The following is a 25,243-nucleotide window of genomic DNA, read 5'->3' as shown; positions in this document are numbered from 1 at the left end:
AGACACCCTTAGTGTGTGTGTGTGTGTGTGTGTGTGGTAGTGTGTGTGTGTGTGTGTGGTAGTGTGTGTGTGTGTGTGTGTGTGTGTGGTTCCAAACAGGAAGTGTCTGTCTGGAGTGACCTCTGACCTCAGTGTTGTTGAACAGCTGATTTTTAAACACATGTAGTGACTTCAGTTGATGGTGAATCAGGCAGAATCAGGAGGACGTCTCTCCTTTGTGAGGACTTCACTTCTTTAAACCTTCTCACACGCTTAGATCTGACCCTGTAGTCCTGTTGTCAGACCTCAGGTAGCTCTTCCTCCCAGGTGGATCCAGTAACGGGAGCCTTACCGAGCTGGTTGCTTACTGTTGACAGATATGACTGAGTATCGTCTGCATAACGAACGTTTCTGCCCATGGTCATTAATTCTGACTACTGAAGCAACATGTTTATGTTCTGACTCTTCCTCTTCCTGTTGACACTGTGGCAATAATGTAAGATGCCCATTCAGGAAACAAAATGGAGACTGTTTCTAAGAATAATTTTAATGATACTTGAAGAATGTGGAGTTTTTATAGGTGGTTAGTGGCTAACCAGCGACAGGCCGTAAAAACCCCATCGTGGTACACGCTTCAGTGGAGTTAGAGGTCTGACTCAGAGGACAAACAAAAACGTCACAGGAAGTGAAGATTAAAAGGGAGCTGCTGTTATTTTCTGCTCATGTATCTGAGGGTTTCTCTTTCAGCAGCGAACGTGGACGACTTTAAATCAGTGAAACCATCTGTAGCTCAGTCTTCAGAACAAAACAAAACATATTGCAAGCCGGTGCTCATGGGAAATTGAGTCCCAGTGAGTCCAGACTTCAACATTTGAAGCATGAGGTGAAAAATAAATGGTCAAAGCATCGAACCTTATGGGACTCCAAGACTAGCCTCAATGTGCAACCCAAAAACCCAGTTTAACACTTAAAACCATCTGAGTACCAGCACTCCTGAAAATACTGTAACTCTTCAACTATTTGGGCAAGAGAAAATTCAAAGACCCACTTTACGGTAAAATCCTGGTTACTGCATAGGAATATTTGCTTCTGGAAATAACCTGATATAATAACTGATACAAGCTTTTCTCATTACCGTAACTGTTCTACTATTTGTGCAAGAGAAAAAATATCTGACAGTCTCTGAAAAAAAAAGAAGATTAGCTTTCGGGGCATGATCTCTTTAAGGACAAAAAAAAAAAAAAAAAAAAGTGAATTAAAACATTACAAAATTATATTTAAAAAAAAAAACAAGAACATTGAACATTTGTTTGTAATTGAGTCCAAGTGAGTCCAGACCTCAACGTTTGAAGCATATGAAGTGAAAAAAATAACAGTCCAAGCATCAACCTTATGGGACTCCAAGACTTATCTCAATGTAAAATCCGAACACCCAGTGTAACGCTTAAAACCATCAGAGCACCAGTTCTCCTGAAAATACCATAACTCTTCAACTATTTGGGCAAGAGAAAATTCAAAGACGCACTTTACGGTGATATCCTGAGTACTGCGTAGGAATCTTTGCATAACGACTTTCCAATCACCGGAAATAACCTGATATGGTAACGGATGCAAGCTGATCTCATTACCGTAACTCTTCTACTATTTGTGCAAGAGAAAAAATATCAAACAGTCCAGAGAGGATGAGCTTCCCAGGCATGATCTCTGACTCTTTAAAGACAAAATAACAAAAATAAAGGCCAGGTGGATTAAAACATCACAACATTTTATTTCAAGAAACTAAACATTTTTCTTGCCCCTATAGGCAGATGTTTTTTACTCTTTACAAACAATTCAGGCATCATTTTTGTCCTTTAAAATATTAAAATCAGAGATTTTTCTGGACTCGTCATGTGAGTAAGGCCCATAATGAGTCTAGTAAGACCATTTGTACAAAAAATAAGACATTAACACTTGTTTGGATGAAGTTTTTGCAGTAGATGTAGAGCTCGTAAAACACAGGAGTACTAACCTAGTTTTCATTTCTGTTGGTGTCGTAGTATTTTATATATCACATTTCTACAATTTTTAACCAACTAAAGAATCAGTCCCATTAAATTGTCAAATCGTGTAACTGCAAAAGTATGACAAGTATTAAATAACTCACCTGCCTAAAAGTTATGCAAGTGTGCTGATGGATAAATTATTTGTTATTAAATATTATCTCAAAGTATGTTTAAAGGGCATATTGCAGTTTAAAGACAACCGTTAAGAAATTGATAGGAAAATAACTTTAAAATTATACCCTAGTTTAAATTTCTAAATTAATAAACCACAGGGTGTCCTGGAGACGTTTTAGTACGGGTTTTAGTTCTTCCAGGTTAAAAAAGCGAACGTGACGTCACAATCGAGAGTCCCTTTTGTGAAGTCAACGCTAATGCTGAAAACAACCGCTTCTTCCTCTAAATTTGTGCCTTTTTTGTTGAATAACATAAAATTAATGATTGACTTATTCTACTGCCATTATCAGACCATGTTGAGCGTTAATTTACAAAAATTACCCTGCAATATGCGCTTTAAGATGTTTCATTTCTAGACTAGATAAAATGTTTTTGTTGTACTGAGTGTATGGATGGGTACCAAATTGGGTACTTTTACAGGTACTGACCAAAGACTATGATATAGTGGATGTCATCTTGCTCAGCGCCAAGTGAGGTCGCCACAAAAACTGCTCCCCCTGGTGGCTGGCTGCAGTATAGGTCAAAAAATCCATCTCTCCAGTCATTCCAGATGGACTGTGGACAAACTTTAAAAAATTAATACACCTGGTAGAAATGTTTCTCATTTCTGATTGTTGTGGTGATTTGAAGATATTACTTGGCTGTCTTGTATCCTATTCCTTTTTTTTCTGAAAAGTTTCGTTTTCATTGGTTATAAGAGGTTAAAAATGAGGTTTTACGTGATGTTTAACGATGACTGACAGCTGACGTTCTCGTGTATATTTTTCGGGGATTGTAAAATAAGTCGGGAGGTAGAGTCAAGAAGTGATTAGACTCTAAAAAGAAAATTATTATAATTATTTTTGTCACAGAGCTCCACTCAGATACTCTCATAGTGTGTCCCAAATCGCATACTTCCACACTGTGTACTCAAAATTTTCAAATTGAGTGTACTAAGCATACTACATACTCACTGGCTTAGTGCGCAAATTTTGAGGGTGTAGTGCTGTCCCAAATCGCATACTGCCGAGCGCCGTACTTACCGGGAATGATGACATGATGTCGACCTCTTCTTCTTCTACGTCTAATTGTGACCGGCTTCCAGCGCGTTTCCGCCAAACACCGCCACTATTTGCCAGCGAATTTTCAAAGCCTTTTCAGTAGTATATTAAACACAGCTAATAACACGATCAGCGGTGAAGAGTTTATTAATGGGGGTCGGTGCAGCTGACTGAAGCTACAAAGAGAGCTACCGGGGCGCTGTGGCAGTTAAAATACATCCACAAATTAAATGTCTGAGTGGTGCTTCTGGTCATGTATTCACTGTGCAGGGTCTAACCCACTTGTTATTATATTTACCTGGTTCACCGGGTAATGCTAGGGCCCCGGTAACTGTTAGCCCAATGAGCTTTGGCATTTGAGATAGCTGTTAGCTCAACTAGCATTAGCATAGCCCAGTGTTTCTCAACCCTGGTCCTGGGGACCCCCTGCCCTGCATGTTTTAGATGTTACCTCACTCCAGCACACCTGATTCAAATGAATGGCTCGTTATCAGGCTGGAGCAGAGCTTGATGACGAGCTGATCATTTGAATCAGGTGTGTTAGAGTCGGGTAACGTCTAAAACATGCAGGGCAGGGGGTCCCCAGGACCAGATTTGAGAAACACTGGCATAGCCTATCATTCGCAGAACAAAACAAACAAAAACAAGTTACACCACATACACAACGTCAACAGCTGATGGTGCTTGGTGGAAACAACACGTGTAAAAAACAACATCAATAAGTTACATTTATACATTGCTACCAGAGGAGGAAATGAGTGCGTTAAGTGTCCACAGCTGCATACTCAAAATCCGGGACGATTTTAGTACATCATCCTGATACTTTTGCATACTCATTTTTAGCATACTGTGCATACTGTTTTTCATTTTGACGCAGTATACTCAAAATTTTGAGTATTTGAGTATGGAAGTATGCGATTTGGGACGCACTATCTGAGTCCCTCACAGTTTCTACTGCGCGGACTCTAGCTGCCAATGGCGGCGCCTGTGATGTAGGGCTGCAACTAACGATTATTTTCATAATCGACTAATCAGGCGATTATTTACATGATTAATGGATGTATCGAATAATGACACATTTTTGCACTTTCCTTTACAACTCAGCATAAAATTGTTTTAGGTATTTTCTAAACAGCAATAAAGACAATAAAAAGCATTTTTACTTCAGTGATATTTTATTACAGCTTTCTCTTTCTTGGAAGTAGAGCTGAATCTGCAAATATAATTGGCCACTGACTCATTTTCAGTGCATGCGCACCTCTCTCAGTAGCCTACGGCAAGAGAGTGGGCTCATCTCCTCCGAACTAACATACTGTAAGCTACAATTTCATGCACCAAAACACCCGCGATTAGTTGGTATTTTGGCTTCAAAACCGTACAATGGTAAATGGGGGAGCCACGCTGTCCACTCTATATACAGAATTCCATCCATATTAAACAATTTAACATTTATTCCCACATAAACACAAAAGTACAGAAAATTGGTATCATTGAGTACCGGGCATCTGTACCGTATCGTTTTAAATGTGAAAAGTACCCGTCCCTAACTGATGAGTCAGTTTGCCACTGACATCAATGTTTCCTCTCTATGCTTGGGTTAAAATCATTCTACATTTCATTTTTCACAGTGTAGTGGACTGATTAAGTCATACTCATAGCAACTTCTTTTGCGCAATATCAGGTTTTTATGACAAACACTGCTTACACCAACAGACCGTGTCTTTGACTCAGCTCAGAGTTTCTAAAGTGTTGTTTGAGTTTCACGTCTTTGTTTTTGTTATCGTCACAATGGACGCCGGTCAGCTCGGCTTCTTCAAAGACAAACTGGGTGTTAACTCTGTCACAGCAGGCGGCGCCGAGTCTGTTAAACGCCTGAAACATAAATTACAAACATACAGACTCAGGATTTTGAAGGTGGAGGTCCCGTGATCAGTCACTCAGAGATGACTGAAGTCAGATCAGCTTCCTGTCTCACCTGATCGTCTATTTACAATCAGCTGCTCTCCTCCTCCTCCTCTCCTCACTCTCTGCTCTTTCTCCATCTCATGACCCCCTCCTCCTCCTCCTCCTCCTCCTCCTCCTCTCCCTCCTCTCCGCTCACAGAGGTGTCTTTATGTCCTCGCTCACTGAGCTCTTTATTTATTGATCAGCTGATCGCTGTCAGCAGATCACTTTATAACATTAGGCTGAACAAATCTGGGACACTTCACTCGATAACACTTTGAAACTGGTTTCTCCGTTTGTAACATTTTCTTTGACATGTTTCAACTGAACTTTCAGATTTGACTCATAGACTCTGACACCTCCTTCACACTCCTCTGCTGTCTGTTCTCATGTCTGACTGCCACCGACAGGAAGTGATGTCATGTCGGAGAATGACAACATCTAACATTACCTGGAAACAAGAAGCAGCTTCAGTGTGTGTGTGACTTTAATCACGGTGTGTTAGTTTGATGATGGTGTGTGAGTAACTACAAGCCTTATTCATGACTTAACACTCATTTGTATATCACACACAAACACAGTTATAAATGTTTTATCACTGATTAATATGAGCCTCTGTGATGTTTTCACGAGCTCTTTGTTTACACAGTGTGAGTCTAACATGAAGTAAGGGTTAGTAAACATGTAGTTACACAGTAAAAGATTATTAATGAAGGTAATCACAAAGGACTAATAAGCTTTTGGTCATTTTTTTGTGAGTTGAGCTAAAGTGAGGAGTTTTGTTTGCTTTAAAGGGTATTAATTAATGAGATTTAAGAGCAGCAGCGCCTGAAAATTTCAACAGAATAAAGAAACAGACTCAACACATGTACTTAAATTTGTATTAATTAAAAGGAAACAGCCTCTGTATAAAACTGTCTTTGAAGGTAGGGTCGGAAGGATTTTTCTAAAAAATTAAATGTCAGCTGCTATAGGAGTAAATCTGCTCATCTGTCTCCTACAGGTCTATGTACATGTGTGTCAGTGTCTGTGTCTGCCTCAACCCCCTCCTCTGGGCGTAAAGCAAGCAAGGTTACATCAGCCAATCTTGGAGTAGGGCTGAACAATTTTGGAAAATAACTTAATCGCAATATTTTTGGACCTTCATTGCAATTGCAATTTAGCATGAAATTAATTTATTTTATTTTATTTTATTTATATTTTATGTATTTTATTTTATTTTATGTATTTTATTTTATTTTATGTTTTTTATTTTTATTTATTTTTATTTTTTATTCTTTTTTTGTTTAGTTATTGTATTTTTGTATTTTATTTATTTATTTATTTATTATCATTTTTATTTTTATTTTTTATTTTTTTGGGGGGGGGGATCTTTTGCAAGGAACGCTTCTGCCCACCTGTGTTTAATACATGATTCTGATTGGATGAAACCTCAAACAATGGTCGTTAATTCTGACTACAGAAAGCAACATGTTTATTTTCTGACTCCTTCTTTTCCTGTTGACACTGTGGCAAAACTTTTACGTCACAGTTCAGTTACAGTTGCAATTACAATTTAGCACAAAATTTATTTCTTTTTATTTTCATTTTCATTTTATTTTAATTTATTATTAATTATTTTATTTTATTTTATTTATTTTGTTTTATTCTATTTTATTTATTTTATCTTTTTTTTTTTGGGGGGGGGGGGGGGTATCTTTTGCATTATTCACTAAACACAAGCAATAAATAATTTTGTAGTATAACCACACAACAAAGGATAATGTCAACATATAAACAATTCTTTCCTACACTTTTTATTTGAAAAAGAAAAAGGAACACTGAGCACTAAGTTGTTAGATAGAGAAACAAATCATACAGAAAAATGTGAACAAAGAGTACTGGATGGATCTCTGTAGCTCACTGTGTTTTTGTGTTTTTTGCTGGTTTTAAGGAAAAATGTCTGTGAACATGAAACTTTTTTTTAAATTGCAGTTGTTGTGATTTGAAAATTGCATTCTTTCATAATTTAATGTCTGTTTCAATTTGATTAATTGTTCAGCCCTACCGCAGAGCGCCCAGTGCGCAAGTGACTTTGGGTTCTGATTACTGCAAGTATAAACTAATCAAAACCAAAGCAGCTAGGATAGTGGACGTAGCATGAAGGAAGAAAAACACAACCAAAGTGAAATGAAAAGCCAAACAGATAAAACTTTATCCTAAATGAGGGTGAAGCTTGGCTAGACTTTCACTTCACTCTCTGGAACTTAAAAAGCAGCACGCGAGTTAATATGTGCCAAATGCCTGTGATTAGCTTATGCTAACATGCCAAGTCAGGTCCACTGCTCTTGAGTCTCTCCCACAAAGAAACTTGATGCTACAGGTGGTTGCTGGGCTATTAAGTGTGTCACGTTGTTAAAGTTGGAGGCTGTGGGTGTGGGCTGCAGCTGGCACTGAGCCAAGGAGGAGGAGCCCAGTTTGAATGTTGTGTTTACAAACAAGTAACGAAAATTAAACTTGTATTTATTTAATGAAAACAGCCTTTAGTATTGATGTATGAACAATGCTTGACAGACGATGAGTTAAGTATCAACTCATACTTCACTAATGCTTAGCTAATGCTAAAAAAGTGTGTAGCTAATATAAAGTGTCAGTGGTAATATTTTGCAAACATCAGTCCCAGCTCGACGTGTTTTCTCTTTTTACCTGAATAATCTCTGGGTAAGTCCCTTAGGTTTAGTGATTTGTTGTTGTAAAGTAATCAGAGCGCACACACACACACACACACACACACACACACACACACACACACACACACACACACGCACACGCACAGTGTTTGATGTTTAAACAATTTCCCAGAAGATTAAATGACGCCACTCTCAGCCTTTAAAACTCATGACTTAATTAAAACTTTTTCTTTCTGTTTTAAACACACACACACTGACACACACTCACCGACACACACACACACACACACTTCCCTTTCCTGCCCCTCCCAGCTCAGAAGAGAAGTTTATGAGAATAACAGTCGGAGTAAAAGGAGAAGTTGAACGGACACAGACACAGAGTGTGTTATTGTTTGAGAAGAAGATTTTCTGTCTCCTGCTTTTCCTCGTGGATGACTCTGATTGGTGGATTTTGACAAACACTTCCTGTTTGGAATGATGTCAGAGTCTCGTTCAGTCCGCCCGGCTCTTCAGAGCGTGGTCGCCAAAGATCTGACCCGTGTCTGGCTGATTCTGAGCAATCTGATTGGTCAGCAGTCTTCACCTGTGTATTCTGACTTCAGGTGATAGCTCACAGTGTGTTTACTGTTTATAATCCTTCGTCATGACCTGTAACGTCTACAGGAGCAGACTGAGGATGTAGTTGATGAAGATTTTATGATCATGTTTTTCTGTTTGTAGTTTGAGAATCATTAACAGAAGCTGCTTCATGTCCTTGATTTAATTTAATTTAATTCATCGTTAAGTGTTTAATGAGTAACCAGAACTGTCCCCAATCTGTTTCTAAAGGTCGAAGGTCAGCTTGTTTTTATATCCTGATGATGACTTGATGGAGAAAAAAAAGTTTGAATGTGATTCACACAGATAAAGACATTACCCATCAGCCTCAGCGGTCAAGACATTGGTATTAACTCAAATAATCCACACATGAAAAGAAATCACAACGTTCAGGTCCATAAATAATGATTATGGTGAATTAAGTACGATAACACAGGAAAAAAGTATTGAACACGCTAACTGAGACTCATCTAATACTTAGTGGAGAAGCCTTTGTTTGCAATGACAGCTTCCAGAAGTTTCTTGTATGTTTGAACTAATGGCCCACACTGCTCAGGTGTGATTTTGGCCCATTCCTCTGCACAGATTGTCTTTAAATCTGGAATATTCTTTGGTGCCCTCTGGTGAACCCTTTTCTTTACTTCTTTCCACAAATGTTCAGTTGGATTGAAGTCAGGTGATTGACTAGGCCATTCTAACAGATTGATTTTCTTTTTCTGAAACCATTTGAGAGTCAACTTTGCCGTGTGCTTTGGATGGTTGTCCTGCTGGAAGGTCCAGCCACGTCTCATCTTCATCATCCTGGTGGATGGCAGCAGATTCAGATCAAGAATTTCCCCATACATGGCTCCATTCATTGCTCCGTCAGTTATATGAAGTTTGCCAACACCATGAGATGAGAAACAACCCCATGCCATGATGCTTCCACCTCCAAACTTCACTGTTGGTGTAGTGTTTTTTGGCTGATGTGCAGTGCCATTTCTCCTCCCAACATGGTCTGTAGTATGACAGCCCAAAAGTTCAGTTTTGGTCTCATCTGACCAGACAACATTCTCCCAGTATTCTACAGGATTGTCAAGATGCTGTTCAGCAAACTTTAAACCAGCTTCAACATGCCTTTTCTTGAGGAATGGAGTCTTGTGGGCTGAGCGTCCATAGAGGCCATGGCGGTGGAGTGCATTGCCTATTGTTTTCTCTGTAACAATTGTACCTGCTGCCTCCAAGTCTTTCTGGAGCACTTTCAGGGTGGTCCTTGGCTGGTTGAGTCCTCTTCTGACTATCTTTCTGACTCCATGGTCAGAAATCTTCAAGGAGCTCCTGTGCGTGGCCTGTTGATGGTAAGGTGGTGCTTCTTCCACTTGTGAATAATGGCCCCAACGGTGCTGACTGGAATATTCAGGTGCTTTGATATAAGTCTGTGACCAGTTCCATTCAGATGCTGAGCAACAATCAGGTTGTGAATGTCTTCAGAGAGCTCTTTGCCTTTACCCATCATGAGGTGTGTGGTATTTAACTGCTTGGTGAAAAAAACACCTTTTTTATAGGACCATCAATTTGCTCTAGCCCAGCTGATGTTGGTTTGCACTAATTGGAAGTTCAAGTAATAATTACTGACAGATTTCAGGTGGTATGGTGCATTTCCTGTCCAAAGTATTCAGCCTTTCCATGGTGTGTTCAATACTTTTTTCCTGTGTTATCATACTTAATTCACCATAAACATTATTTATGGACCTGAACGTTGTGATTTCTTTTCATGTGTGGATTATTTGAGTTTATACTAATGTCTGGGAGAAATTTTGTTTGAATTGCAGCTTTGGAAATAAATGTAACCCAAATGCATTCAAGTGCATTTGGGTTACATTCAGGAAGGTCTTTGTGCATACAGGTACATCCTTGTTGCAGATATAACAGGCTTTATTCACATTATCTGAACCACAGATCCCATGATGCCTTGCTTCAGCGTCCAGGAGCTGACTGCGTTTGTTTGTTTGAAGCTGGTTTTTGTCAGGAATGAGGGTCAGCAGGAGAACCTGTAGGATCAGAGGGATCACAGACCGCCCAACGTAAACTGTGTCCAGACTCTGAGGAGTCCGCGCTGACTCCATGAAGACTCTTTGAAGACTGTTTGTTGACTGTTTGTTGACTCTGGGCAGACGCTTTAGGAATGTAAAAGTGGATTTCTGAAGCAGATTAATAATCCTAAAAAGAGGATGATCAGCTGATAACAGAACCAGAAAGACCGGCAGAGCACGAGCTGGACTTCCTGTCGTCAGAGGATCCTGGAGACTGACTCTGACTCAGCCTGGCTTCACACAGAGAGCGTGTTCGCTGAACAACAGCTGCACTACAGCTTAAATTTCAGCTCGGCTTCATGTAAACAGATCATTCAGATCTCCCGCTGCATGTCTTCAGCAGCGTGTCGATAATCTCAAAGATAGACTCCTCGAGGTTTCCTGTAACGACTCTGAGGATATTTTTAAGTCAAGACACTTAATAAAAGATCGTTTATGGTTTTTTTCAGGGTGAGACTCATGAAGAAACTGACCTCAACAACTCATGAAGCTAACATGAAGCTAACATGTTTCCTGTTAGAGCCACGTCCATTTTAACACGTCCATCCATAAGCCCGTCTGTCTGACCTCCTGTCTCTCTCTCTGTTTCAGAATAAGGAGAAGGAGCGTCTGAAGGAGCGGGAGAAGGAGGCCAGAGAGAGGGAAGCCAGGTCCAGCAATGGTCACCTCTTCACCTCCCTGACCGTCTCCTCCACCACTCTGTGCTCCTCCTGCAACAGGAGCATCACGGCCAAGGAGGCGCTCAGCTGCCCAGGTAACACACACACACACTTATACACACACATAGAGGGTGAAAAATACCTGCTTGTCTTAAACCTGCAGCACGTTTCAGGAGCAGGAGTCCAGTTTCAGGAGTTTAAAGTGAAGTTAGAGTCAGTTCAGCACCTGGACTCTTCTACTACTGAACCATGAGCTGCAAAAAGTGGAGCCTGAATACAAAATAGAATAGATTTATGAGGAAATGTCTAAAAACTGGTGAAATTATCTGTCCATGCACCAAGAAACTTTCACTTCACAAGAAATCTTCAAGTAAGAATGTTAAACATAGAAATAAATGGGCTTTTATGGCATTAAAGAAGAAGACAATTATTATTTTTTAACTGAAATGGTTCAAAACAAACTTTGTAAAGCAGAAAAGGAAGTGACATTTAGTGAATATAAAAAAATAATAATAAGTTTGGCACATGAACGCCACGAGACAAGAAAAAAAAGTGTGTTTGTGCCAAAAACGTAAAGTTTTAGTGATGGTTCCTGTGTAAATAAAATGGATTGTGGGATGTGTAAGTGTGTCACGAGTTGTGTTTCAGCTCATTTGATGTCTCTTCTGCATATTTTGTAGAAGTCTGACTTGTTCAGTGGATTAAAATCTGTTTTCAAACAATGGTTTATGTGTGTCTAAAATCTTAAATCTATTAGCAAAAAGAAATGCCACAAAATGCACGCCATACCAAGACTAACCAAACTGAACCGTTTGGTGGAAACAAGGCTTTAGACCAAAAAACGGGGCAGGTCTCCGAGTGACTGACCCTTACCATCCCACTTTCTGGTACCCATACGGATCCAACCCCAGAAGGTGGAGCTAGAAATACTACAGTCTGCTGATTGGGCGAAAGAATTGCTACTTCCTAAGCGACAGCAACACTTAGCCCTGCCATGTTTCAATCTCCAGTCGACTTCCTGAAGAGAACTTTTTCTGTTTTTGGAAAATGGTGTGCAGAAAGGGTCAGCAGAAACAAAACCATGTCGCTTTTTTTCTCTTTGTTGGATTTATTAGTGGGGTACTCTGTGTTGCGCTGCTATGCTGTTGTGCTATTAAAAAGCTGACGCATCTGGCTTACACCCCGCCTACCAAGAGGGGGCGCAGTTAGCTGTGGAAACATGTACAGGATCAGGCTTCATTGATCCGACCTGTACCAAACTGTACTGATCCATACTAGAGGTAGACCGATATATCGGCCAGCCGATATATCGGGCCGATATTTGGACATTTGTCTCCATCGGCCATCGGCCGTATTTTCTTTTAAAAAACCGATTTTTGATCCGTTGTATAAAATGACGCAATTTTTGATCAGGCACAAAAAAGATGAGCACCTCAAACTTGTGGAACCACTTGGATACATTACATACTTTTGTTCAAATTATATTAATAAGTTTAAATTTCTTTTTTGACATTTTAAGAAGAGTGTGAATGTTTACTACTGCTTGTTACATTGTGAGTTTACTCAGACAAAATATTTCATTGTTTTGAAAGCTGAATAAATGTTCAGAGGACTGGACACGACTTGTTGTAATAGATTTCTTTTAGTTGCTCAGAAATTGCAGCGTTTCACAAAAATGTGATAAATATATATTTATTTAACAATCAGCCTGAATATCAAATTGGAAAAATCGGCTATGCATATCGGCATCGGCTGCCCAAATTCGGAAAGCATCGGCATCGGCATCGGCATCGGCCCCCAAAAAACCCATATTGGTCGACCTCTTATCCATACCGGACCACTTGGTGGAACCAGGGTACATGCTGCTTTCCATTTGTACTCTGAAGTAGGAATTTCCGAGTTCTGAGTGAGAACACCTAGCTGGAACATACCCTGAAGTCGGAATTTCCGACTTGTAATTTGGAGCACCCCCACCACCCCTGAGTTTCCAGTAGGAAATTCCGAGTTCAGGGGTAAACAGTAATTAAGCTCTAATTAGATTCTCTTTATTTTAGAATTTCTGTTTAGTGTTTGTTGCAATAATTCAGTCTGAAATATACTATCATTCTTTGTTTATCTATAGCAGTGGTCTGCAACCTTTACTTTCAAAAGAGCCATTTTGCCTCAGCTCACCTGTATGAAAAACCTCTGAGAGCCAAAAAACATACTCCAACTTCACAGTAAAGAAACAAAATGCATAAAATTCTAAACAAAGTAAAACTCTAGTAAATAATTGAAATTTAATTTAAATTAATAAATCTCTTTGAAAAAATTCTTTAAGAATTTAAAAAAAAATGTGCAAAAAAATACAAAAATTGTTCAAATGTCAAAAAATTTGCTGAACCCAAATCATGCAATTTCAACATTTTTCTTGATTTTCAAAATAAATTGTAAAAAATATCAAAAAATTTGCAAAATAAGTTTAAAAATGTAATTTAAATAAAAACTTTAAAAAATTGCAAAATCTCCCCTTTTTCTAAATTTGAAAAAAAAAATTAAAAAAATTGAAATAAAAAAAAAATCCCAAAGTTAAAAATAAAAAAAAAATGAAAAAAAATCACAAAACAGGTCAAATTGTTTTTGCAAGACCTTATACATATTCAGTACAATAAAATGTTAAACTGTGATTATTTTTAATGTCTGTGTCGTTCATTCATATCCTCTTTAAGAAATATTATAAAGAAATCTCTATTAATAATATTTTTTAAAGTTACAAGGAGCCACTGCAAAGGAGTCAAAGAGCCACACGAGGCTCCAGAGCCACAGGTTGAAAACCCCTGATCTATAGAAATACTGCTGTTAAGGTAAGTATTTCTGGCTTGGCAACTGGAACGCTGAACTCGGAGCTGACATCATTCCCACTCCCGAGTTCCCAATTCAGAGTACAAATGTAACGCAGCATTAAGTTGGTTCTTGATCAGTTTCATATATTTTCATGGTTCAGTTTGAGCATGGCTCTGTGGATGCAGTAAGAGTGACTCTAAAGCCTTGTTTCCACCAAGCGGTTTAGTTCGGTTCATCTCGGTACAGCACTCAGTTTGAGGCGTTTCCACTGACTCATTCAGCAACAGATCCCCAAATAACCAAGACAAACCGTCCCACTTTTTGGGACCCTTCCGTAGGGGGTGCCAGACTAACTCCAATCTCAGCAGGTGGAGCTACAACACTGCAGACCGTTGATTGGTCGAAAGAATTGGACGGATTGCTGGATGTCTTCCATTGTTACTTTTTGTTTATTGTGGCGGGATTTTCTTCTTCGTTGGATTTATTAGTGGGGTACACTGTGTCACGCTGCTATGGCGCCACGCTATTGTGTAACTGACGCAGCTATCAGCACCTAGCTTAATCGCCGCCTAGCACGAGGGGGCAAGGTTGGCTGTGAAAACACAAACAAGATCACTCTTAACGGATCTAACCCGTACCAAACTGTACTGATCTAAACCAGACTGCTTGGTGGGGAATCAAACCCATGCAGTGATCTCCACTACAGAGTCACGTCTGTTTGCAGCCATAGTTGATAAAATCCACTGTTTCTCTCTTTACTCCTGTCTTTGCTCTGTTTTGGTTTTAACACAGACTCAAAATCATTTTCAAACCATTAAAACGTGATTTTAAAAAACACCCCCCTCAGCTTTTCTCCTCTCCTGAACCAACAAACTCTATTTTCTGCTCTAACGCTGATAAAATGTGATTTCCCGTTTTTCGTGTGTCGTCAAAAATGACTCCACATAATGTTTGGACATTTGGAGGGTTTTTATTTTCTGTGTGTGTGTGTGCGTGTGTGTAATGGGTGTGTGTGAGAGAGAAACAGATGGCGTCTAATCCTCCTGCACAATGAACAGATGTATATGCACAGATTAACACACACACACACACACACACACACACACACACACACTTGGAGCAGGAGCACAATAGACTGATCCCATTCTGTTTCCTGTGTGAGGAGAGGTGTGTGTTTACGTCTCAGTGTGTCACTGCGGGAGGTTTCCCTGCTGAGCGAGTAACAGGAGAGACAGCCTGTGTGTGTGTGTGTGTGTGTGTGTGTGTGTGTGTGTGTGTGTGTGTGTGTGTGTGTGCGTGTGTGTGCGTGTGTGTCCTACATTATGATTGGCTGCTTTCGATGAACCCTGAGAATTAGGTCAAGGGGACACATGTGCTCCAGAGAGTGTGTGTTTGTGTGTGTGAGACGGTAACACTGTGTTTCTTGGTGTGTCTATGCACTTTGACAGACAGGGCTCACCTGCACAGGTGTATATCAGGCGTCATGTGACCCAGTTGTTAGCCGCTTTTAGCTTAGCTTCGTGCTAACATTGCTAGGTGGAGGCTGAGTCCACATCACTGCACCTGCATCACCTGTGAGACCGCCTTCAGCTGTAGCCTGAAGAGGGCGGGGCTTATGTGACATGAGTGTGCTCAGGTAACAATACCATTATATATCGTGACACTTTGAGCTGTGAAAAATAGAATAGAATAGAAAATACTTTATTTATCCCTGAGGGGAAATTCAGAAGTCGAAGCAGCAATCAAGAAAACAAAAATAAGAAAGTGTATAGAAAGTAGAAAAAGGTCTGTTAGCCATATCTGTAAATAGCATGATGCTACTCTGCCTTCTGGTATTCCCTCTGTTGCTGGGTTAGCATGGCTAGCTCGTCCATCTTAATGGAGATAGATCTTACGTTCCCAATAACGATGGATGGAAAGACTGGTCGATGTCGTCACTTCTTAGCTCACACCTGAGAACCAGCACGTCATCCTCACCTCCTTCTTGTCACTTTGTGGGAAACATCCGGCATAGCACCAATTAGCTAACATGCTACAGGCTGCTAATAGGCGATTTCACATGTAAACAATGCAGCTATGGTTACATGTAGGATCTCCAGACAAACACAGGAGAAAAAACAAAGATGACAGAGCCACTGCAACAGGCAGCCACACCCAACGTTAATGCTAATGCTAGTTCATGTCGATTTTAACACTACCTCTTTGTCTGTTTCTCAGCTTGTAATGTGACCATCCACAACCGCTGCAGAGACAGTCTGGCCAGCTGTGCCAAGATGAAGCAGAGGGTAAGACCTGCCTGTCTCTCTGCTTACCTTACTGTCCGTCTGTCCTTCCACCTGTCTCACCACCTGTCTGTCTCTCTCTCCCTTAGCAACAAAAGCTGTCGATGGTCAGGAACAGCACAGCTCTCCAAAACGTGGCCCTGAGAAATAAAAGTGAGTCAATAAAACAAACTGCAGTTCCCTGAGTGTCCACTAGAGTCTGTCTCCAGTTTTTCTTCTTCTGTGGTTTTATTTCTTCCTCTCTGGTTTTCAGCTCAGATGAAGGAGCGTCCGAGCTCGGCGATCTATCCCTCTGACAGTCTGCGTCAGTCTCTGCTCGGGTCCAGGCGGGTCCGCTCCGGACTCTCTCTTGCTAAGAGCGTGTCCACCAATAACATCGCAGGGTGAGGCTGAGCTGCAGCTGATTGGTCGTTGGAGAGTTACATCACAGGAATAAATGACTCACCTGTCTCTTTCTCTGCCTGTCTCAGGGGGTGTGAGGACTCTGTGGGTCTCAGGAGGATCCTGTCCCAGTCCACAGAGTCTCTGAACTTCAGGAGCAGGACTCTGTCCATGGAGTCTCTGACGGACGACGGTTTGTGATGATGATTTGTTGAAAGTGTTGATGATGTTGTGTGTTTTTTTGTGTATTTATTGTGTTGTTGTGGTGCTGCAGGTGAGTGGTGGTGGAGCCCCCTGCTGGAGGAGCTGCAGGTGGAGGGCAGCTGTGTGCAGGCCGACAGCTGGAGCCTCGCCGTGGAGCCCAGCTTCCTGCAGACGCTCCACAAAGACGTCATCAAACGACAGGACGTCATCTATGGTACACACACACACACATAATGTAACACACACACACATAATAACACACACTCACACACACACACACACACTGACCTGTCTGTCTCTCTACCCGTCTGTCTCTCAGAGCTCATCCAGACCGAGTTCCACCACGTCCGGACCCTGAAGATCATGGAGGGCGTGTACCGTCGGGGGATGCAGGAGGAGGTGCTGCTGGAGGCCGGCGTCGTCCACTCCGTGTTCCCGTGTCTCGACCAGCTGCTGGAGTGGCACACACACTTCCTGTCCGAGCTGATGAAGAAGAGGAGGGAGGGGCTGATGGAGGGCAGCTCCACCAACTTCACCGTCCCCAAGATCGGAGACCTGCTGCTGCGCCAGGTGAGCCGCTCAGGAGGAGGCGCTCAGGAGGAGGCGCTCAGGAGGAGCCACTTAGCAATAGCACTCATATGCTGTAAGCTAACTGTGTGTGTGTGTGTGTGTGTGTGTGTGTGTGTGTGTGTGTGTGTGTGTTTGTGTGTGTGTGTGTGTGTGTGTGTGTGTGTGTGTGTGTGTGTGTGTGTGTGTGTGTGTGTGTGTGTGTGTGTGTGTGTAGTTCTCAGGTCAGTCTGCAGAGGACATGAAGAAGGTGTATTCAGAGTTTTGCAGTCGACACCCTAAAGCTGTGAAGCTCTACAAGGAGGTTTTGACTCGAGATCGGAGGCTGCAGCAGTTCATCAGGGTAAGGACCAGAACCAGAACCAGAACCAGGACTTTTCTTAACTTAATGAAAGGGCTTGACACATCATGCATGGCGTGTTTGGAGAGCTTTCAGAAAGTCTATTTGTAGATCACATAGAGTCTGAACCCTAGGGGGCGCTCTGACCAGATTGTGGTTTAAAAGTGACCCAGAACCAAATACCTGGTCCTTAAAGGTCCTGTGTTGGTCCAGAGTCTGCAAACCTTTTCTGTTTTTCTTTTTTGTAACTCCTGCCTCAAAACTTTTTTTTAAATGATTCATAGACATTTTTCTGATTATTTTCAGATTATGTTGATATTAAGATTAAGATTACAGTTCAGATTACGGTCCAGATTATGATTTAGAATATGGCTAAGATTGCAGTTTGGATCATGTTAAGATTATGTTCAGATAACAGTACAGATTATGTTCAAATTATTCTTCAGATTACAGTTAAGATTTTGTTCAGTTTATGATTTGGATTATGGTTCAGATCATGATTTAAATTGTGGTTCAGATTATAATTCAGATTATTTTTGTATTAGATATATTCAGATTATGATTCAGATGAGATGTGTCCAGATTTTGATTCTGATTACATTCAGATTAGATATGTCCAGAATATAATTCAGATTGTGATTTAGGTTAGATAAATTCAGATTATGCTCAGATTAGATATATTCAGATTGTGGTCCAGATTATGTTCAGATAAGATGTGTCCAGAATATGATTCAGATCATGATTTAGATTAGATAATTTCAGATTTGATTCAGATTAGATATATTCAGATTAGATATGTTCAGATTATGATCCAGATTATGTTTAGATTAGATATGTCCAGAATATGATTCAGATTATGATTCAGATTGTGTTGGGATTAAGATTCAGATTATGTTAAGATTATGATTCAGATTACTCTTGTACAATCTTTATTTTTAATCTTAATTTCAAGTTAATGTCGTGGGTCAGATCCTAACCTGAGTTTGTTTGAGTGTGTTCATTGAGTCCAGCTGGTCTGGCCTCTCAGAGTAGACCGGTTCAGTTCAGACCGGTTTAGACTCAAACAGGTTTAGATTCTCGAGTCATTTTCAAACTGGTCTAAACTGGTCCAGACTGGGTTGACTGGTTAAGAGTTTTATGATGAAGAAAAGTTTAGACTTTTTCAGACTGGTTTGTTCTGGTGTTGATGTATCTGTGAATTTTCTCCGTCCCATAATCCTCAGCGTCTTGGTCGTGGTCCTCTTCTGCGGCGCCACGGCGTTCAGGAGTGTATTCTCCTGGTGACACAACGGATCACAAAGTACCCGGTCCTTCTCCAACGGATCCACGACTACACCAAAGGTACCCCTGACCTCTAATGACCTCTAATGACCTCTGATAGCAGTACCTGATGACCTCTAGTGACCTCTGACCCTGGTGTTGACCTCCTGCAGGAAATGATGAGGAGGCGGCTGCTCTGAGCCAGGCCCTGCTCCGCCTGAAGGAGCTGCTCAGCGGGGTGGATCAGGAAGTTCTGGAGCTGGACCGGACCCGGAGGCTGCAGGAGATCCAGGCCCGCCTAGACCCTCGGGCTCAGGCCGAGGTGAGGGGAGGAGGCGTGTTCAGAGGAGGAGAGCTGATGAGGAGGAGGCTCCTCCACCAGGGGACGCTGCTCTGGAAGGTGCAGGGCTCCAGGATGAAAGGTGGGTACACAGCGACTCTATCACCTGTCTACCTGCTGTGATGTCACACCTGTGTGTGTTAACACCTGCTGACACACCTGTGTTTGTGTGTGTGTTTGATCACAGACGTCCAGGTGCTGCTGATGTCCGACATCTTGGTTTTCCTTCAGGAGAAAGATCAAAAATTCACCTTCGCATCGCTGGTGAGTCACACCTGTTCACACCTGGTGCCACCTGTCCATGCTCAGACTCTCACCTGTCTGTCTCACCTGTCTGTCTCACCTGTCTGTCTCACCTGTGTCTCCATCTCAGGATAAGTCTCCTGTGGTCTCCCTGAACAACCTCATCGTCAGAGACATAGCCAATCAGGAGCGAGGGATTTACCTGCTCAGTCACTCGACGCCTCCTGAGATGTACGAGCTGCACGCCGCGTCCAAAGACGACCGCAAGGCCTGGATCACCCGCATCCAGCAGGCGGCTCAGAGGTCAGAGGTCACCGCGTGTGTGTTCAGTGTGTTATCGTGTGTATCATCCTTTGGTGTGCGTGTGTCTGATCACTTCCTGTTTTGTCCTCAGCTGTCCGTCCAGGGAGGAGTTCCCGCTCATCGAGACTGAAGACAAAGCTTTACTGAGGAGACTCAGAGGTACAGCACCTCCTCTTTCTCCTCCATCTTCTAGAGTGTCAGCTGTTTTACTTTTGGCACCTCCTCTCTTTGTTTTCATCTCCTCCTTTTGCTCCCCTTTTACTCCCTGCACCTCCTCTCTGCCCCTGTTCCTGTTGTAAACACCTCATGATTCCCCTAAATATAACAAAATGTTTCTCCACCTCTCCTCCTCCTCCTCCTCTTGACTTCCAGCTGACATCCAGCAGAAGGACAGGGAGGTGCTGGAGCTCCTGCAGGAGCGGGTCACTCTGTTTTCTGACCTGGTGGAGGCGACGGGCCGAGGCTCATCAGAGGAGGACGGAGGAGGAAGTTTGGACCTCAGCACCTCCTCGTTGTCCTCCTCTTCCTCTCGCAGGAACCTGTTCAGGGCCGACACTCCTCACGCTCCTCAGGCCGAGCCGCTCCTCAGCGCCTCCATCGCTGACGGTGAGTTGGAGTCCTCGGTGTGTCGTGAGTCAAACAGGAAGTGGATCTGAACCAACATGTGTGTGTGTGTGTCGTTTTAGTGGACAAACTGACAGAGCTGCTGCTGAACTCCAACTCCCAGAAGCCCTCAGTGACCAACGGGAACCAGGAGCTGAATAGTGAGTTACATTCACCTGCCTCCTCCTCCTCTTCCTCGTCTTCCTCCTCTGTGCGATCCGTTCATCGACCCAGACGACACGTGTTGGTTTCAGTGCTGCACAGAGTGACGCTGCCCCCTGGTGTCTGTGTGGTGAACAGACGCTAACTCCTTCATCTGTCTCCTCTCTCAGGTGGCGACTCCAGTTCACTGAACGGTTCTGTGGACTCTAACAGCTCCTCAAAGGTAAATCCTCACCTTTGACCTTTAACCTTTAACCTTTAACTCTCATACTCCAGTGATGTGTTGTTTTCATTCAGCGGTTTCCTACTCACGCTCACCCTGTCAGGATTCAGTTTGACACAAACACCTGCTCACTTCACACAGCATCCTTTACCCAAAGCAGTTTTGAATTTTTAAATAATAGAAAGAATAAATTTAATCGTCTGTTTCTGAATGTGTTGAATTTATATCTTTAGGATAAAAACGGAAACCAGCTGCAGGAAGGAACGGTCGCCCAGGTAACGATCACTTCCTCTTCCCAAAATAAAGTCTATATGATGATGTGATATTTTTGTTCCTGTGACCTTAAAGTTTTTTTCTCGTATCGTCCTGACTTATTTTGTAAGTAGGGGTGTCCTGATACAACCTTTCACTTCTGATATGACACGGATTTCACAACCTGGAGTATTGGTTGATACAGATATTGATCCAATACGTAATCAGCACTTAACAGACACACTTTTTGGTTATTACTTAACTGAGGGCGTATTCAGACCTGGACTGTTTGGTCCACTTTAAACGGACCAGGCTTCGTTTCCCACGCTGGTGCGGACTTTTCATGCAGGTGTGAATAGACACAAACGAACCCTGGTGCGGACCAAACAACCGGACTGAGACCCACTTTTTGAGGTGGTCTCGGTCTGCTTCCAAACTAACTCTGGTGCGGTTCCTGGTTCTCCGGTGCAGGTCTGAATACAAACCAAGGTCCATCCGAACTAACTACAGGATACATGCGCCTTTTGGGCCTATAAAGCCACCGTAACCTAACCGTCTTTGGTTCATACCTGATCCTCCGTCTTCTGTCTAGCCACGCTGTTGCTAGCATGTTGTGGGTCAGGACACGCAGAGCATAGCGCCTCCTTGCTGCGATCATTCGTCTTCGCTGTTCCTAAATTGTAAACGGTGTTGTTAAGCTGCTTTGAAGGAGCTGCTCTTGAAACTGAAAATGATTTAGCAGCTCTAATAAAAGCTCAAACACATGTTTACCTCCATTTCCAGGTCTGTATTCTGTGTGCCGCCCTTTGTCAGTGCTGTCCAATGAGAGCACTGATCGTCACACACGTGGATGTGTTTACAGAATATAGTCCACTTGATAAAAGTACAATCTGAATACGAACCGCACCAAACGGAAAAAATAAAGTTGGCTTTTGGTCCGGACCAAACAAGTGGACCAAAGGACTTTTCTGGTCTGAATACAGCCTTAGTGATGAGGTTGGTCGTGTAATACTGCCCCGTTCTGTGATCCCTCTGGAAATTTGTGCATAACAAGTTTTTAGGGGTGAGAGAAAAATGGATGTATTGAAGTATCAGGATTTCTTAGCTTAATGAACTTAAATCATCTGAATAAGAAGTGGATTTTTTTCTTTTTCAAATTTACGTCCTTCATTTTATTCCTCATGTAAAAGCTGGGTTGAATGTGCATTTTAGGAAAATGGCTCCTGATACAATCTTTAGACATCATCATCATTCAACTTTTTCTGATCTGGTGTTAAAAAAGTAAAATCAAAAATTGCAAAAATTGGAAATATCAATGAACCGCAAATTGAATTAGTCAGAACCTCAAAAATTATACAAGAATTGAACCAAAAGAAAAGCATATCATCCCTGCTCTACAAGTTTTGAACTCAACTTCAACGTCTTTTCGGACTTTAACGAAAAATACCCTGAAATGGACTGACTGTTTCTAATATTTTTGATGAAAGCCGACATAATCTGATACTCAATTTTTGGCCGATTGGATCGGGACTCCCCTTTTTGTGATTTTGGGTGTTTTGTACTTTCCCTTTCTCCAAACTTCCAGCTGAAGTTTTCTCATTTTGGTTTTCAGAGCAGAAAGATTTAGTCGAGGATGCTAATCTCACACCTCTTCTCTCTTCTCCTCAGGAAATCCGTCAGCGATTGGTCAGCCTGAGCACAAACCTCCACGCCCTGCAGGTAAGACGATTATTCTCTCTGACAGAACAAAAACTGAACCGTCAACTACTTCCTCCTAACTCTCTGACTCCGCCCCCAGGCTGCTGTGATTCGTCAGGACTCCATCCTGGAGCTGTCCACCACCTGTCCTCCCCAATCCTGCACCTCGGGTCTCCCCCGGCCGCGCATCAGCCGCTCCATGTCGAAGGATGCGGGGATGGACTCCAGCGGGGAGGCAGAGCTTCTTCGGCTGAAGGTGGAGTTCCTGCAGGAGGAGTTGGCTCAGCTGCGACTGAAGGGGGAGGGGCCTAAGAGTGAGGGGAAGGAGAAAGGAAGCAGGAAGAGGAGCAACGGGGACATCGGTGATGTCATGAAGAAGGAACAGGTGGGTGTTGGGAGCAGACAGTTGTCATGGCAACCCCCAGGAAATAGTGAAACAAGCCGGAGTTGACTAACCGTGAGGTGTTTGTGTGAGCAGGTGAGCAGGAGGCGGAGCAGCAGGGAGCTGCAGCCACACCCCCTCAGTCAGGATTCTGACCAATTGGATGGCGTTCAGGAAGGAAACGAGGAAGAAGGAGAGGAGATGAGGATCTCTCCTCGCTCTGACAGTCCCAGAGGTCAGTTAAATTTTAATAATCATCTTTTTTGACATTTATCTGTTTAATGAGTTATTTAATGTTGAGTGGTCGTTTTCTTTCCTCTCAGATCTGCAGGACATCCCAGAGGAAAGCGAGTGTGGAGCTGATCCCACTTAACACCACACCTCCACCTGTCCACCTCAGGGACCTCTGACATCATCGTGATGTCACTCACCCTCAGACTCTTTACGCTGAAAGTTGGATGCTGGAGCCGACGTCTCTTCCTGTTTTAAGACCAAACCGAAGTTATTTTATCCTGAAAAGTCTTTTTAACGTTACTGTAAGTTGGAAACAGGAAGTTAAAAACCATGTGACCTGATTATGTCAGCTGGAGCCCCGCCCACACTGTCTGGATCTGGTGACTGTAGAGTGGGTGTTAATTTGAGGGGCTGGGCTTATCATTCCCCAGGGATGAGATGCCTCTGTGGTCGCCACACTACATTACCCAGAATGCCTTTGGATCTTAAGAGCTGCAGTCACTGCTGCTGTGTTTAGTTGCTGTAAGGGGAGGGGGGGCTATATTTATATCCTTTTTTATAACTTTAACCTAGTTTAACTTTAGCTGGATGAGATTATGAAGGATTCAAACATCCGCCAGTCAAAAGAATAAATGTGTAAAAACAAAAATGATTAAATATAAAAAAAACACTGAATCTGAAACAGGTTGAATCTTCTTAAAGCATGATTATCTGATCAATAATGTTTAAAGATCCTGTCAATAATCTGATTAATAATCTGATCAGCTGGATGAGACAGGGTGAAAACAGGAAGTTGTTTGATGTCTGACTGAATCAAAACATCACAGCTGTCTGTTAGCATGTTAGCATGTTTCTGAGATACTTGTTTAGAATCTGAACTTTGATTGGTTTTGTCCAATCAGCATGTCTGAGGATGTTTTTCTGGAAACATTGATTTCATGATATTTTAACCAAAACACTTTGATCTGCAGAGCAGAACGTTGTTGACGAGTTGAGGGGGAAAAACAGGAAGAAAACACTTAAAACCAGAGCGAGAAATCAAACCTTTAACCTGAAACACCATGACGCTGTTGCCATGGAGACGGTCACCCTGGATATTTGCTGTGTCTCCATAAAAAAAAAAAAAAAAATGCTGGATTTAAAGAATAAAAAAAAGTTTAATCACCTCAAGTAATCAACAAAGATCCTTTATTTAGAGGATGCCTCAGTTGGTGCTCAGGAGTTTGACAGCAGTTTGATTCTCAGACTGACCCAGAGTCCATGCAGCTTTCTATTTTAACGTGTTTAAACTCTGAGTAAAGACTGAAATAATTATACTCTGAGAAGTTAAAAAATGAAGTATTCTTACTCTCTGAACAGTTGTCACTTGAATTATTCCCGCTGTAGAAACAGTAGACTGAATTAATGTGTGTATAAATTTGATCGGAAACTGTAAATGATGTTTTGTTGTCTGTGTTTCAAAGCTCTGACTGTATGTTTGTGTGTTAATATAAATCTAATCAGCTGGTAAGTGTGTTCTTGTTTTTATTTCTGGTCATGCAATTTTTTTATTTGCTCTAAAAATATTTACAGAATATTTTTTGATACTATTTAGGCAACATCTACAAATTTTTAGCATGCCACTGTTCTATTTATGAATTAAATGTTTTTTTTTTTTTAAATTTATTTATTTATTTTTGTTACTTTTATTTGGAGCTCCTTGGGAAATTTTCTATTTGTGACATTATTGGCGCTCCCTGTGGAAAAATCAGGACACTTTTTTTGCTG

General features: G+C 41.8%; 1 protein-coding gene across 2 annotated transcripts in view; it reads left to right on the top strand.

The window, feature by feature from the left end:
* arhgef2b (rho/rac guanine nucleotide exchange factor (GEF) 2b) overlaps positions 1–24,977 on the top strand; it is a 28,629-nt gene extending 3,652 nt beyond the window's left edge. For both annotated transcript variants that reach the window (XM_074683523.1, XM_074683522.1), the window contains 21 exons: positions 11,112–11,274; positions 16,220–16,287; positions 16,374–16,437; positions 16,538–16,667; positions 16,755–16,858; positions 16,940–17,083; positions 17,189–17,439; positions 17,654–17,779; positions 19,000–19,117; positions 19,210–19,458; positions 19,564–19,640; positions 19,750–19,922; positions 20,014–20,081; positions 20,295–20,528; positions 20,609–20,686; positions 20,858–20,910; positions 21,144–21,185; positions 22,831–22,881; positions 22,961–23,245; positions 23,339–23,477; positions 23,566–24,977. In XM_074683523.1, coding sequence (XP_074539624.1) covers positions 11,112–11,274; positions 16,220–16,287; positions 16,374–16,437; positions 16,538–16,667; positions 16,755–16,858; positions 16,940–17,083; positions 17,189–17,439; positions 17,654–17,779; positions 19,000–19,117; positions 19,210–19,458; positions 19,564–19,640; positions 19,750–19,922; positions 20,014–20,081; positions 20,295–20,528; positions 20,609–20,686; positions 20,858–20,910; positions 21,144–21,185; positions 22,831–22,881; positions 22,961–23,245; positions 23,339–23,477; positions 23,566–23,615 — 2,667 coding nt within the window. In that variant the 3' untranslated portion in view covers positions 23,616–24,977. The remainder of the gene's footprint in view (positions 1–11,111; positions 11,275–16,219; positions 16,288–16,373; positions 16,438–16,537; positions 16,668–16,754; positions 16,859–16,939; positions 17,084–17,188; positions 17,440–17,653; positions 17,780–18,999; positions 19,118–19,209; positions 19,459–19,563; positions 19,641–19,749; positions 19,923–20,013; positions 20,082–20,294; positions 20,529–20,608; positions 20,687–20,857; positions 20,911–21,143; positions 21,186–22,830; positions 22,882–22,960; positions 23,246–23,338; positions 23,478–23,565) is intronic.
* The last annotated feature ends 266 nt before the right edge of the window (positions 24,978–25,243 follow it).

The sequence above is a fragment of the Halichoeres trimaculatus genome, unplaced genomic scaffold (genome assembly GCF_033239565.1).
Source record: "Halichoeres trimaculatus isolate MK-OKI-2021-1 unplaced genomic scaffold, fHalTri1.1 fHalTri1_scaffold_12, whole genome shotgun sequence".
Lineage (NCBI taxonomy): Eukaryota > Metazoa > Chordata > Actinopteri > Labriformes > Labridae > Halichoeres > Halichoeres trimaculatus.
This window is presented reverse-complemented; position numbering and strand designations above follow the sequence as displayed.